Source organism: Nipponia nippon, unplaced genomic scaffold (assembly GCF_047370975.1).
Source record: "Nipponia nippon isolate SJK-2023a ecotype South Korea unplaced genomic scaffold, ASM4737097v1 scaffold_4, whole genome shotgun sequence".
Lineage (NCBI taxonomy): Eukaryota > Metazoa > Chordata > Aves > Pelecaniformes > Threskiornithidae > Nipponia > Nipponia nippon.
In genome coordinates this window covers 76,235,840-76,250,920 of record NW_028262358.1, presented here as the reverse complement: position 1 = coordinate 76,250,920, position 15,081 = coordinate 76,235,840, and the positions used below count along the sequence as shown (strand labels likewise).

Here is a 15,081-nt window from a genome sequence, read left to right as displayed (position 1 = left end):
ATTTTGAACCGTGGCCCATATGATTTCTCTTTTCATTAAGTGATAATCACAAACGCGCCTGCTGTCTGCGTGCGAGAACTTCAGGCGTGTTTTCCATTTCACGATCTGACAAAACCCACAACACTTAACAGGGGAAAAAAAAGGCATTTTGTACTGAAAAGAATTCTTTAAAATAAGCTGGGCTGTATTTCTTTATACATGAAATGTGTCTCCAGTTCACTTATGTCAAACATCCATTTATCCTAAGGATGCAAATGTCGAGATGCTTGTGAATGATTTGTTGATTGATTCATTCTTTGCCCGTTTAAATCTGGAATTTCTTCCGTGGTTTGTAAATGAAGGACACTTATCCTGGATGGTTTGATTATGCTATGATCCTGTTGACTTTGTGTTTTTAAAGCATGCTGGTAGAACAAATGGGATTTTATCCTCTTTATAGATATACCTGGTAATTGCCAAAATTTAAGACAAAAGAACTTGTGCAGCTTTTTAAACTTGATCATCTTTAACCTGGAGGAATAGCACAACTGTTTTGCTAAAGGAATATGGGATAGCTCCAAAAATCTTTTGACTTGCACATGGGGAAAAAAAAAAACAAAACCAAACCTGGAAGCATTCTCGCTAACAAATACTACTCGCTTGTCCTTCCTTTGAGCCGTATTTTAAGCCCAAGCTCAGCAGGATGAGTGGAGTGGGATTTTAATCTCAGTTGCTTTGGTTTAAATCTGGAGTCATTTCACTAGGGCTACCGTGGGCTGGTTTTCTCTGCCTCTTTCTCATTCTGGGATGATTATCATTGGTTTGAACCAACATGGTTCTTGGACGGTAGATGTTGCTGACTAGTGCAAGCAGGTAATATGCAAGAGCAGACTGTGCACGGGCTCCTCTGAAAGTACTGCATTTTGTAGCATCTCGTACAGCACGGGGTATCCAACTGTGTACAGCAACTTTATACCACTCTGCATCTAGCAGCTTTCACAGGGACAGGGATACCGCCATCTACTGTGTCACATCATGTTTTGAAGACTGTGAAGACACTATAGCGAGGGGACAGCTGGCCGGCTACTGCGGTACGGGCGTAATTCTGGTGCCTCTAATCAAGAGAGAAAGTACAGCTTAGTCATGCACAGAGTGCCTGTGGGAGAGGAGCAACAGCACTTGCAGTTTTCTCAAGAATTATTATAACAAATACACAACACACATGCCCATGAAAAATTAAAAAGACATTTGCAGAGGCTGTGATGAGTGTGACTACCCCTCCAGACAGATTTTTGCAGTGTCTCTGCAGTTTTTATTTCAAGGAACTGCTGGCAAGATTGCTGATAGTATAGAGGTTTGTCCTGAGTCAAAAGTAAGGGAGAAATGTCTAACTCCTTGCTGGCAGGAATGGAGCCGTGTCACCCTCCTTTCCTTAGGATGCAGTTTTTGGGGGTGTAAAGATGGGCACCAGGAATGCACAGCTAGTGCAAGCACAGGGTTTGCTTTGCAGCAGCGTGCTGCTGTGCTGCAGTCACGCTCCAGCCTGCCCTTATCCACCACCCGAGAAACCCGTGTTGATGTCCAGGAGGGCCCAGTGCTTTTATTCGTGTCGCTGTTTTCATGTGATGTTGGTTTTGTGATTGAGATTTGGGTAGCAAAAAAAGAGGAGTGCTGGTCTTGACATTTTGTTTTGTTCCTTTCCTGCAGAATTCAATCCGGCACAACTTGTCGCTCCACAGCCGATTCGTCAGGGTGCAGAATGAAGGTACCGGGAAAAGCTCTTGGTGGATGATCAATCCAGATGGTGGAAAAGGCGGCAAGGCGCCCCGGAGGCGCGCTGTGTCGATGGACAACAGCAACAAGTACACAAAGAGCAGAGGGCGGGCAGCGAAGAAAAAGGCAGCCCTGCAGACCGCCCAGGAGACGAGCGAGGACAGCCCTTCTCAGCTCTCCAAGTGGCCAGGGAGCCCCACCTCCCGCAGCAGCGACGAGCTGGATGCATGGACAGATTTTCGCTCCCGTACAAATTCAAACGCCAGTACGATCAGTGGCCGCTTGTCACCGATTTTGGCAAGCGCCGAACTAGATGATGTTCAAGATGACGACGCTCCGCTTTCTCCCATGCTGTACAGTAGTCCATCGAGCTTGTCCCCATCGGTAAACAAACCGTGTACTGTGGAGTTGCCTAGGTTGACTGATATGGCTGGGACAATGAATTTGAATGATGGACTGACAGATAACCTCATGGATGATCTCTTGGACAATATAACACTCCCTCCCTCCCAGCAGTCACCCACAGGAGGGATAATGCAGAGAAGCTCCAGTTTTCCGTATGGTTCCAAAGGTTCAGGGCTGGGTTCCCCATCAAGTAGTTTCAACAACGCCGTGTTCGGGCCGTCGTCCCTGAATTCCCTCCGCCAGTCGCCCATGCAGACCATTCAGGAGAACAAGCAGGCCACCTTCTCTTCCATTTCTCATTACAACAACCAGACGCTGCAGGATCTCCTTGCCTCTGATGCACTTAGTCACAGCGATGTCATGATGACACAGTCTGACCCACTCATGTCACAAGCCAGCACAGCTGTGTCTGCCCAGAATTCCCGCAGGAATATAATGCTCCGCAACGACCCCATGATGTCGTTTGCCGCACAGTCCAGCCAGGGTGGTCTGGTCAATCAGAGCCTGCCTCATCACCAGCACCAGTCCCACAGCTCTTCTCTTAGTGGCAGCCGTGCCTTGTCCAATTCCATCAGTAACATAGGCTTGAGTGACTCGAACAGCTTGGGATCCACCAAACATCAGCAGTCACCTGTCAATCAGTCTATGCAAACACTTTCTGACCCGCTCTCAGGCTCCTCTTTGTACTCCTCTAGTGTGAACCTCCCGGTCATGGGACACGAGAAATTCCCAAGTGACTTGGACCTGGATATTTTCAATGGGAGCTTGGAGTGTGACATGGAGTCCATTATCCGCAGTGAACTCATGGATGCAGATGGGCTGGATTTTAACTTTGATTCCCTCATCTCAGCTCAGAACGTTGTCAGTCTGAATGTGGGGAACTTCACTGGTGCTAAACAGGCTTCATCACAGAGTTGGGTACCAGGCTGAAGGATCTTTGAGAACAGGGAAAATGGGCAAACAGGTCAGTGCCCTGTAGATGTGGTAAAATACTTGGTTCCTTAGTTTTATTGGAGTTTGCACCAAACACTTAATAGTTAGTGCACACTAATAATATTAATTTGGCTTGTGATGGCTTGGTATGTGTTGGTATGCAACAGGCGCAACCAAGAAACATTTGGAGGTGTGGAGGGAAACGAGGCTAAGCTATAAAAGCTGTTCGGCTGCAGCACTGTCAGCACGCATCTGATGCTATGCGTCCTGCTTAATTTAGGCATGAGAAATGTTAATGACAAATCAGGCAAACCAAGGTGGAATATTTGTGGGTTTTAGGAATCACAGAGCTCCAACTGGCCTTCTTTGAAGTCACAACAGATGGATTCTTCTCTGTAGCCAAGGCCGCACGTAGCCGAGCTGTGTTACTTAGGGACAGGGCAAGGGGCTTTGTGGTCAGTGGAGCGATAGTACTGCAGGGGAGGAGGAAGAGCATCTTTGCAAGATCAGTGCACGCACTGAGGATCGGGTGTTTGGGACAGATCTGGACTGAATTAGAGTTGTATTGCTGCTGCGGTACAGCAACACTAGCGAAGTTGTTTGGGTTTTTAATTGTATTTCTTAGAAGAAAAAAAAATGTAGCAAAGGGAGAAATTATATATTGAAATAGCAAAGGTGGGATCCTGGTCCCAGGAATGTCCTGGGTTTAATGTTCTAAATATGCAAAAATTGTTGGTCCCCTCCAGGACTGGAGTGGGTATCATTTTCTTTTGGACTCCACCAAGAGAATATCTGTAGTTTTGGGTTCTGACATAGGTGCTCTTCAAATGTTAGCCTCTTCAGATTAATTTTTTCCAGATGGATGTGGTTTTTTCCATTGCTTCTTTTCCACGGCTGGGGGCATTTGAACTTGTAAACATTGTTTCTGTCATCTTTTTGTGATTTCTGCAGGCTCCTGCCCATACCTCTGCCTGCTCACATGTACATATTCACTGACTCATAGGGTAGGTGCCACACAAAGTGCCCTTTCTCCTTTGTTTATTTATTAGTATAAGGGAGTAGATTTCAAAATATAGTAGGATAAAAGGTTAGCTATAAATTATTGATAGTGTTCTATTAACTTCAGAGTAGTATGTAGAGTATCCCAGTGGTGAGGTTAAACGAGGCATTCATTCAGTTTGCAGCTTACTTCCAACTTCCTTATTTTCTGGATGAAGGATGGAAAGAAGGAATTGGTGTCGTTTGACTTTACGGTGCCTAATTTGCCCCTTTCATCTTTAATTGAGTTTTCATTCTCTGTTTCACAGTTAGATGTTCAAGGGGAAGCTTTGCAGTAGGTGAGCAGCAGTGGATCTAGAAACCCTTTTTGCATGAGGTGAAAAAAAAAAAGGCCAACATCCAACAGTACAATCTGCCAAATGGGGCCTAAAAAACATGTTATTGACAGCCTTGCATGACACAGGGCAGCCTCCTGCTTTTGTATCTTCGTTTGCAGTGTATAGGTAGAAGATGCCTGCGGGGAGACCTGCCTAGGCAGCACGGAGAAGGCACACCACACCACCTCCTCACCGATGCTCGCCGCTGCCCCTTCACCCCGGCCTGTGCCATTCACGGAAAGCGTAGCCGCCGTGATCTTTTTCAGGTTGCTCCCTGCGAATAAAGGAACTGACACATCTGTGTGAGTGGAGTCTCGTTGCAGAGGACAGATTTATTAACGAGACAGCTCTCCTTGGCGGATTACTGTCCAGTCATCTGTGGAAGCCTCTTTCCCTCTCTCTGACAAGTGGACTGGCTGTTGCGGGGTGCCTCTGGTATCAGGTGCAAGCGCAGATGATTTCTGCTGAGCTAGTTCGTCATGCACCCTTCCTCATCTGTTAAGCAGCGCTGTTTGAGAGTTTGCCTCCCGATGAGGATCTCACGCTTTGATTAGGGGCGCCTCGCGTGACGTCAGATGCAATCGTTCTGAATTGCTTTCTTGGTTACTTCTCCACTTTGCTGTAGCAATAGGGACCCCTGAATTAAAATCTTCTCTCTGCAGTGTTCGTGATCTCAACAACGAATCTTTACAGGGTTGAAGACTGGGGAACGCTTTCAGCAGAGCAGCCTGGCGCTTGCTCACACTAAATCCGTTTCATGAGGGTGGCCAGGTGCATTTTGCAGGCAGGCAGAAACAGTTACAATGGGTTATTGGCATACCTGGGAATAGCGAGTGCTGTGTTTTCTATGAAAAATAAGAGAAATGTTGGAGTCAGTTTTTGGGAAGAAAAGAAGCCAAATACATAGGTATTTAGTTTATACATACTCTAGGTATAGAGGGGGGTTTACTTTGGGACAAAATCAACTAGTTTCTTCATAGGGGAAGTGAAAAAACCCATGCAGGAGACACCACCATTGCAGGTTTAGTGGCTGTGCACGTTTGCTGCACGTAAGCCTGCGCACGGTCCCTGGAGAGAGCCTTGCCTGGTCCCGCCGCACTGGCCCTGTGCCCCTGAGGCTGGCCGTGCCCAGCCTTTCAGAGGGCTGGCATTAAGGCGTATAAACAAATTTGAGTTTGTTTTGTTTTCTTCTCTTACAAGAAAGAAAGGAGAAAACCAATATGCTTTTTTCTTGCTTTATTCACTCAGCCATAATTTTTCCCTCTTAAGCTGGCTGGGGCCTCTGTTCCTCTATCTCTGCCTGCTTCCCAAGAGCACTGGATATGCCCTCCGCCCACTCAGATAATCATCCCCTTGGTTTTTTTCAGCTTGTTTATCAATAAATAAAGATGTCACTGTTCCCTTGCCTGTCTCTAGAATACCTTTTATTTTGAAATTAATGGGTCTTCTCTCAGCCCGGGGTCCCCACAACTCTGCACTTTGCCCCGTGGTCCTTCTCAGCTGGTGAGTCCCAAGGGACTTGGCATTCGCCAACAAGTAGTCCCAAACAGACCGACAGGGGAGATTATCGGGACATTTACTGCTGCCTGGAAAGTCAGGAGCCGATGATCAGCTACCGCTTGGGCAAACATGTCCTCCGGCATCAAAACCCATCCAAGAAGTTGGTTTTACCTCGATGGTTTCAGTGATCCAGTTTATAACGGTACCATGCAGGCAGCGATGCTGGCAGGGCTCGGGCAAGGGGTGGAGGACGGCTCAGCACAAGCAGGGCAGGAACTTCTTGAGCTGGTTCCACCATCCGAAAAACTCACCTAGCTGCATCTTCTGAGAGAGATTTCAACGTGCTGTTTAGCGGGATGCCTCTGGGCTCTGTAACAGAGCTGTGCTGGATTCACGTTGGTTTGTTCAAAAATTACAAGTAAAATACTTCACAGATCCGTTCAAGTCACTCATTTTGCCCTAGCATCATCTAGGTCCCACATCATCTTACGGCAGCAGTAGAGCGCACAAGGAACTAATAGCAACGTCATGTAACGTTCGCACCGTTTGATGATTAACATCTCTGATAAAGCAGAATCCTAGGAAACGCAACGAAATGCCTGTTGGTGTTTCATTAGTCCGTATCAGTTTGGACTACTTGCTGATTTGTTAATTGGCGTTCAACATATTTCTGGGTGAAATTCATACCAAAGACAAATGCATAGGTCTGAGCATGACTTACTATTCACTACAACACCACCTTAGAAGTTGAACTAGACAGTGAAAAGATCTCCATTTGGATGGAGTTTTGAATCGGAGACCTCTGGACAATATGCCATGAGGAAGATTATTTTTATTCTTTACCAGAAAGCTTGTTTTCTGCTCAGTAAAGCTGATATATGGAAATCAGAATCAGGGGACCTCTTGCCTGAGGATGCTGACAGCCTCAGGACCGTAGCTGCGCTTGCTGCTCTCTTATTTTCCAAAATGAGGTCTTAGAGGTAGGGCTGGCAGGTTTCTTACATGGAGCCAAGATGGGGCTGCCTGCCTTTAAAAAATCTAAAGGAAATTCAGGAGCAGCAGATTCTTCCGCTCCATTTCTAACAGGTTAGTGGTTAAGGCAGTGGCACGCTTCTAACATTTAAGTGTAGTTTCAGCCAGCCCAAGTTTTGAAAGGTGGTTTTGTGACTGGCTGAACACCATGCGCGCCAAGTTTAGTCTTTGAACAAAAATATCTGTGTAGAAAACGTATTTTTGCTGGGAACAGGGATCCCATTAACTCCAAGGAGGGCCTGCCCCGAGCAGACTCCTCACTCCCTGGGCACGCAGCAGCAGCACGGGAGAAAACTCGGCACTCGTGGCTGCTGGGGAGGAGGAGAGGGGAAAGCTGGGCAAACCCCCCTTGCACTCAGGGGCCAGCCCTGCGCTTGCAGGGATGCTGTGGCTTTCACTGCGTGAAGGCAGCAGGAGCTGACACACCAACGTGATGAATCGCTCCCTCCTTCTGGGAGTAGGGCTTTTTGGTTTTGGTGTTTTTTTTAATCTGGGTTTATGTTCCGGGGTTTTATTAACCGAGGAAAAAGATCTGTAAAAAACAGGATTGCCTCCGCAGGCTTGTGTGAGTGTACAGCAGCTGAAGCCAGGACAGTGGTCTGATCCTGTGGTTTGGGTGTTCTGTTGGTGTTTTTATATAGATATATTTTTTAGTACCTCATGCTTTGTCATGTGATTCAGCAGCAATAATTAGGCAGAAACTTGCTGTCCCTGCAGATGCCAAGATTACAGGATGACATACTCTCACCAGATGACAGCACAAACTGATATTTTTAGAACAGCCCGCATCAACTGGTCTCCCCAGTGCTTTCCTCCTTGGATCGGCAGCACGCGGGTTTTATGACAGAATGAGTCTTCACAAATCGCCTTTTTTACGTGAATGAGCCGTAATGATTGTTTAGAGCTGCAGATCAGTGTTGGTCCCCAGACGTGCTGTTGCCTGATAGCCGGGATGGTTACAGGTGGTTTTTCTTTTCTCTTTCCTTCTTTTGAGCCAGACTTTTAAATAGCCCCCCTAAAAACAGATTTTCTTGAAGAAGTGCGTAATAAGAGATCTTTCTTAGAAACATAACGTCATGCAGCTGAGGAAAGGTCGAGATCTTTTTTCATAGCAATTCAGCACTCAGCCACGGTGATGAAGTGGCAGCCGGAGAGGTTTAAGTCTTGTGCTGATGACAGCCAAAGAGCACAGGTATAGCATAGGCCAGCAGGAGCACGCGTATTTGAGTAGTACTGTCTGTAAATAGCCGGCCTTTCTCTCCTGGCTTGGGGAGGGAGGGTGAAGGAAGGGTGCTCACCCTGGGCACCCGGTGCCGCTGGTGGAGAGTCTCCAGCAGGATGCTCCCATCAGCGCTGCCCCTGATCGAGTCCCACACGGTCTGTGGGGACACTTACCCCATTAAATCAGGTACCTACGGCTGGGTGGTGGGAACGCTCCGCTCTGGTCCAGTCTACGGGGGCTATTTAATCAGCTTTTCCACTCAGATTACTGCGCAGGGTGGCAGTTGTTGGAGTCTGGCGGAGTGGACATCTGCTGAGTGGTAATGGGACGAAGACGCGGCTCGGCTAGCGGAGGCTGCTGTGTAGCTGCGGTTGTCTGCGGTTACTCCAGGAAAAAAGCCACTTTTCCCAGATGATGCTGTGGAGAATGGCTTGCAGGCTTGCATTTATGCACTTTTACAGCTGAGCTGAATATTTTGCCCATTGTTTCTCCCTTGTACTGCCTGCTTTTGCAAACTGCTTCTCCTGGCTTTCATGGGTAATTTATTTCATACAAATATAGAGAAAATCTGGTTTTGAGGAAGGACCTTTCCTCTCTTGCCTTTTCTACCTCTTGTAAGTCATGATAGAGGATGTCCTGCCTTATATCAACATGGTGGAAATCCTTTTGTGTGGCCTCTGTGAGCATTATTGGCCTGTCATTTTCAACTTACTGCAGAGGAAAATGAGAAGACTCCATAGCAGGGGGGATGTTTTTAAAATAGGCTTGGAACCTAGCAGAGAAAAAGAAACTTTCTATGAGGACATTCAGAATAAAGCGTACATAGCACATTTCCATAGCACTATAAACCTACAATTCAGGATGTTTCCAGCCATGCAGGTACCTTTTACTCTAAAAAGCAGCTCTTATTCTTCAGATTCAAAAGTGCAAGCAAAATCCTTCTCTGGTCTTGCACAGGGGCAGTAGTTATCCATCCTTTTTTGATCCACAGTAGAGGTCTCCTTCCCAGTGCTCCCGAGTGCCTAAAGAAAGCACCGTTATTCCAGCCGATGTACTTTACTCCTAACAGAAGATGTATTTTGCAAGTATTTTTGGCCTCCTCCCTCTAGTCCAGCAGCATCCTGCCTAAAAGGAGCTGTGTTGAACACCCAGGCTGATGTCTCTCAATCAATGGCAGCGTCACCCATAACTGGCAGGATTTCCACCCCACTCCTCCGGCCCCTGAACAAAAGGCAGGGGATAAAATTTACCGTAAGGTTGTCAAGTAAGAAGCCTGGAGACCTTGTAGAGAGATGATGTCTTGTATCTAAACTTTTCTCTGTTGGCCAGGGCAGAGGATTGAACCCAGCCAGATGTGATGGTTCTCAACAGCAGTTGGGTATCGGCAGTGCTTGTGCTAGAAAGCCGGCATAACTGCACACTGACGTGTCTGTAGGTGTAAAAACAAGTGTGGCAGCATATGGTCTTCTTGTATGGGCAACGACACAGTGACATATGGAGTCTGCATGCCCCTGCTCCTCTTGCGAGCAAGTGCAGAATTTTCTGTGAATTCGGTTGTTTGGTATCAGGTCCTGACACATTAGGAAAACCTGATCTGCTTTTAAGTGTGTGAGCATGGGTGGACCAGTTTCTCTCTGGGTGTCTCCTTTTCATCTGTAAAATGGGTAGAAGGTACCTTACCCACCTTTGAGGGTAAAGTGAACTGCCCAGAGGAGTGGTGGTCTCTCCCTTGCTGGAAATATTCCAGACTTGGCTTGACAGGGCCCTGAATAACCTAACCTAAGGCCCTGCCTGCAATAGAAGGTTGGACCAGATGGTGCAGAGTCCTTTCCAGCCTGGACTTTTCTATGATTCTGTAGACAACTGGGATATCAGAATAACACACGTTGTCACTAGTCATGGCACCTCACTACAGTTCTGGGCAAGCCTTTCGTCCTGGGGAGCTCATGCAGGGTGAGAGAATGATCTGCTGTCTTTAGTTGCATTTGCTTCCAAAATACTTGGGTGTCTGCTATGGTTTGCAATGTTTCTTGGAGTGGAAGAGCAGCAACAGAAGGAAAAGAGACACTTTCATGCTTTACGTGCCTGCACAAGTACCAGCACAGCAACTTTTTGCTCCCATAAGTTTTAGTTCTGTGCCGGCGTTCTTCCTCTTTCCATCCTTCTCCCTCACTCTCTGCCCCTGATTCTGAGCTGGAAAAGATCTATTTTTATGAGTAGAATTTGAAGAGAAAAAGTGAAGTTGCAACATGCCTGAAGGTTCAGGCCTTAGAAAGAAAATATGTTGTTGCCAGCTCTTTTTTCCCCTTGAGCTTCTCACCCTGACCTCAGCGTTGTCTCTCAGCTCAGTGCCATCCTTGTGCAGCGTACGCTAAGCCTGTAGGGTGTCACCGTGGCATACCTGCCATGGCATCGGGATTCCTAATTTTTATTCTGCTTGAACAAAAAAATCTCATGCTGCAATTTTGTCATTATAGAAGGATTGGCCACAATAGTTATCTTTCTTATTTGTTTCTAAACCAATACTGTGTATTCTTCAGTCTTGAGCTGTGAAAACCTCAGGCAGAACTTGTACCCATACCTAATCATGTCTTGCTTTTTAAGCCTACCCCCATTTTGGAGTAGAAGCTGTACTGCTGGCAGCGATGACAAATCAGGGGACAGAGGCACTAGATCGAACGTACATCTGTCCCTCCAGGATGCAGGTTTCCTTCAAAATGTTTGCATCCCCAGTCTCTGGACAGTAGAAGTAGTTATTGGGATTTCCTCTCCGTGGGGAGTCATTATGGAGTGGTGCCCGGGGAAAATACTGGTTTTACAGACCTCTAAGTGGTGATATTTTTCAAGATGCGATCCACTCAACAAGCCTTCCAGCCAAATCAGAAGGTCCTTGGTAGGCCACCGTACAGAGGAGCTGTGTGTTGGTAGTGCGGTTTCTCATACCATAGGAGCACGTAACTTTTCTTTTAACAGAAAACTGTATGTGCCGATTGTTGTATTAGCGTACCGATAAACTTACCACCAGTGTGCGTTATCTCTGCCTCGCTCTGGGGAGCATCAATGCGTCACCTTTCTGTTCTGAAGAAATTTCCAGTGCTGCGTAATTGGCACCATTGGGAATCAAAGGGAGAAAGCAACAGGCGGCAGATGATCCTCCAGAGCTGCTCTGAGGGTGCATGAGCTGGCATGAGGCTGGGGAGACAGCCATCTGGTTAAGGGGTGGAATGATGTGAGACAGAGGTGAGGAAATGTTGTTGCTCGAGAGAAATCACAACCAACGGCTCGGCCACAGAGTAAAGCAAGAGTAGCATTTGTAACTGGTCAGTAGCAAGGTAGAGGATGGGAGGGCAGAGAAAAGGACAAAAGAAAGGGGCATCTCCTCTCCCACATAATTGCTTGCAAGCTGAAGAATTAGAAAATACAGAAATACTTGCTTTTTGTTTTACACTTTTCCGCCAAATAGGATAAACAGATTCAGCATCTAGGGTTCAAAATGCCTCTGGGACGTGACAAAGCAGGAGTTTGTCCTCACCCCTCACTTAATGCCTTTTCTGTTTCTGTTTTAAAGTCATTGTTCTCACCAACCACATGCATAGATGCTTGCATAAGCTATAGCTTGATATAGTACTATGGATTCTTCTAATGTCCAGGAGATGTATCTTGTTCCAGCCTTCTGTACCCAGGGGGTCAAAACAGCCGTCGTGGAATTGCCTCTACTTCCAGTGTGTGTGTGCGTGTGTGACAGATCCCGGGTATCAGTTATGAAGTTCATATGCAGTTATGAAGACTGCACTCCAGAAAAAAGCCTTCGCTTTCTTCAGAGGAAAGTCTTAAGAAAAGGAAGTTGAAGAAACTTTGGGAGAAAGTCTAAAATTCTTCCTTCCTTTCCGCTCCCTGATGATGGAAAATGGGCTTCAGGTTTGGCAGAGGAGCTTTCAAGGGAGAACTGAGTTTTCCGGGAAGAGGCTTAGGAAGTACAGGCAGATGATGTTTTCCCGTAGTGCCCTTTTTGGAAGTTCCCCCCAGCCTAAGAAACAAGAAACCATGCCACACATAAGAGGGGGCTCTGTGCCTTTGCTGTGGCAACTTAGCAAACTCTGCTCTAACCCACTAGCCTGGCTAGACTTCACCTTTCTTGTATCCCTCCTTGACTTCTGCTCTTTTCTCAACTTCTCATTTTCTTTTCTCAGCTTTTCGTTTTCATTTTCAACATTTCTTTTCTCAGCTTTTCATTCTCTCTGTGATTTTTTTCATCACTCCCTGTGCTCATGCTTCTGCTGCTCTTATCCCCAAACCAGGACCCAATAGTAAAGGCCAGGAAAAAGGATAAAGTGGGGGACTGGAGTACTTTACCTGGAGAGCTGCGTGTTGCCCTTAGAGGACAGCATCGTCCTGGCTCACCAGAGGAGAAACCCCGTCTACCTCTGCAAATTCAGGGTGACGCTCCAGAGGACGAGCTTTTCCCACAGCCGTCAGGAATGGGAGAAAGCCTCGTGGTGGCTCAGGATGCAGCTGGAGATGTTTGGGTGCAGGGAGAGAGGAACACTGGGGAGTTGTGGCTGAGGACCATTGATAAATGGAGATGTAACTGGAGTGTTTGCTTCCCTGCTTGATACAGTTTTCACTGCTGTGAAGCAGCAGGCTGCTAACTCAGGGTTAACAGAGGCTTTTTGTGGCGAGACAGAAAGCGAGAGTGTGGGTATGTTACAGACTTTAATGGGGTAATTTGAAGGCAGACAGGTTAAGACTTTGATCTGCTTCTTTTCATTTTTTAATCCATTTGCAAAGTCCATGTAAACAGAGCTGTGAAAATGTAGTGTGGTTGGGTTCTGCTATGAGCAAATTCTGCCTCAGCTGTGCATCTGTCTCCTAAAGGTTGGCACTGTCTGAAGGACAGGTGTCCTCAGGAAAAAATATCGGGCAGTACCACTTCTGCAAGTGGTGCTCATCATCATCCATCCTCCAGTTTTTTCTTTTGTCACTTTGTTTCATAGCATAATATTTTACATACATTTTCAATTTAAATGTTAAACACTACTCTGGTACTTGCATCAGGAGTTTCTGTACTCGTTTACTTGTAATTAATAGCTCCATTCAAGGTCAGCAAGACTTCTCCCAGGTGCCGAAGTGAAGCCCACGCTCAGCGTAACTGGCGGCTGCATGAGAGCGAGCCGGCTTGCCAGGCTGCGGCATGTGGGACCCGAGCCTTGCCGTCGGGTGAGGTTGCACTTTGGGGGGTCACCCCTTTCCAGCCCCCCTGGTGCTGAGGCTTTAAGGAGAAGTAGAGAAAAGAGCATGCACTTGTTTGAGCTGCATACAAGCCACGAGCCAGGTTTTACTGGGGGCTACCAGGCCTGTCTGGGTGTCTTCTGCTGACCTTGTTACGGCCGTCAGGACACACTTACCAAATGGAGTCGTTGCCAGGCAGTCACATTAACGAACAGCTAGCGTTAATTTGCCCTTTGAAAATGAAGAAATCAATATGTTGATCCAGTCGGAAATCCCTTTATTCACAAAACAGTCTACCCCAAACCCCTCCACGTAATTAAGGCTAAAGCCAAATTTTGTTTGGGTGAAACGCGCAATCTGTCTGCTCCCTAAGCTGTGCTGAATGAAGTTCTCCCCTAATGGTGCAGGGAGCAGCTGTCATGCCGTTGCTCTAATAACCATGAGACAAAATGATTAGATTTCCATCAATCATTTAGCATTATCAGAATAGGTCATTTTAATAAAATGTTATCATAGGATCAGTGCCTGTCACCTTAGAAAGGAGAGGGGCAGTGATGGAGAGTCATCTCATGACAGCCTTTGAGTGATCCCCCTTGCAGGAGATGCTGGTCCAGATTAATCCGGCAGTCCCCCTAAATCCACCGTTTTTCATAAGGGTGCCTGATACCAGGATCTTTTGAGAGTAAAGACTGTAACCAACTCAAATGGCTTTTTGGTTTTAGCAAGTGTCCCCTTGTTCTTGCACTGTATAAAAAAATCACCAATCGTTCATCGTGGGGAAAACCTAAACAGGTTGTAAGTGGTGTGGGGGACTAAGCCCTGGTTTCAGAAGCCATTTCAGAGCCAGAAGTGACATGCCCAGCAACGCAGGTGGCTACCAAGTGGGCTTTCTGAATACGAAAGGATTTCATGGGAATGTTTAAATGTACATACTTTCCAAAACCCTACTTGGTGCCTGCCTGTATCTTTAAGCCACTGAGTACCTGTAAAGACTTGGCTCCTTAGCCTCCTTGGTTGAAATGTTCATCTGTTTTCAGTGTTTCACCTACTTACCTTGTCCCTTTGTAGTCATCTCCTTGCTGCATCCGAGGTGTCTTTCCCTATGCAGAGAAGTTTCATGGCTACAGAATGAGCAGGGCCCTAACTCCATTTTTAAAGCTGGGTGGGCCCTGTCTGTTGACAGTGTGTCGTACGAGCAGGAAAATGGAGAACTCCAAAGTCCGACGCCGCTTCTCTTGAGCAGCCTCCTTTGGCTGTCCTTCAAGGGTGGTGGTCCATGTCAAACGCTGACGGAAGATTTGTCCAGCCTTTTGGTGATGCTGAGAAAGGGTGATTGTGAAAAATGGAGAAAAGCTGGAGGATCCTTCTGTGCTTCACCTGGAAATAACACTTAACAAATAGACGATGCACTCCGTTTCTGTAAATCAGACTTGGCCATTGCTTTTCTTTGGAGAGAGGTTTTTTTTGTTTCCCGCTTGGGAGCAGCTAAGCCAGCAAAGCAGCACACAAACCTTGGCAAGGGAGAAGCGTTTTCAGGCAGGGTCACGGTGCAACTTATTCCTTGCTGTACGTTTGAAGCTTCTGGGTGCAAACAAATCAAAATTGCTTGTCAGTGTAAGTTGTTGGGTTTGG

General features: G+C 46.7%; 1 protein-coding gene across 5 annotated transcripts in view; it reads left to right on the top strand.

The window, feature by feature from the left end:
* The window catches only part of FOXO3 (forkhead box O3), a 97,202-nt gene that overhangs the window by 77,819 nt on the left and 4,302 nt on the right, over positions 1 to 15,081 (top strand). For 2 of the 5 annotated variants that reach the window (XR_015708416.1, XR_015708419.1), the window contains exon 2: positions 1,687 to 15,063. Coding sequence is in view for 1 of the 5 variants with exons in the window: in XM_087775664.1 (XP_087631790.1) it covers positions 1,687 to 3,087 (1,401 nt within the window). In the remaining 4 variants the exon portion in view is untranslated. The remainder of the gene's footprint in view (positions 1 to 1,686; positions 15,064 to 15,081) is intronic. The other 3 variants (XR_015708418.1, XR_015708417.1, XM_087775664.1) reach the window with 3 other exon arrangements.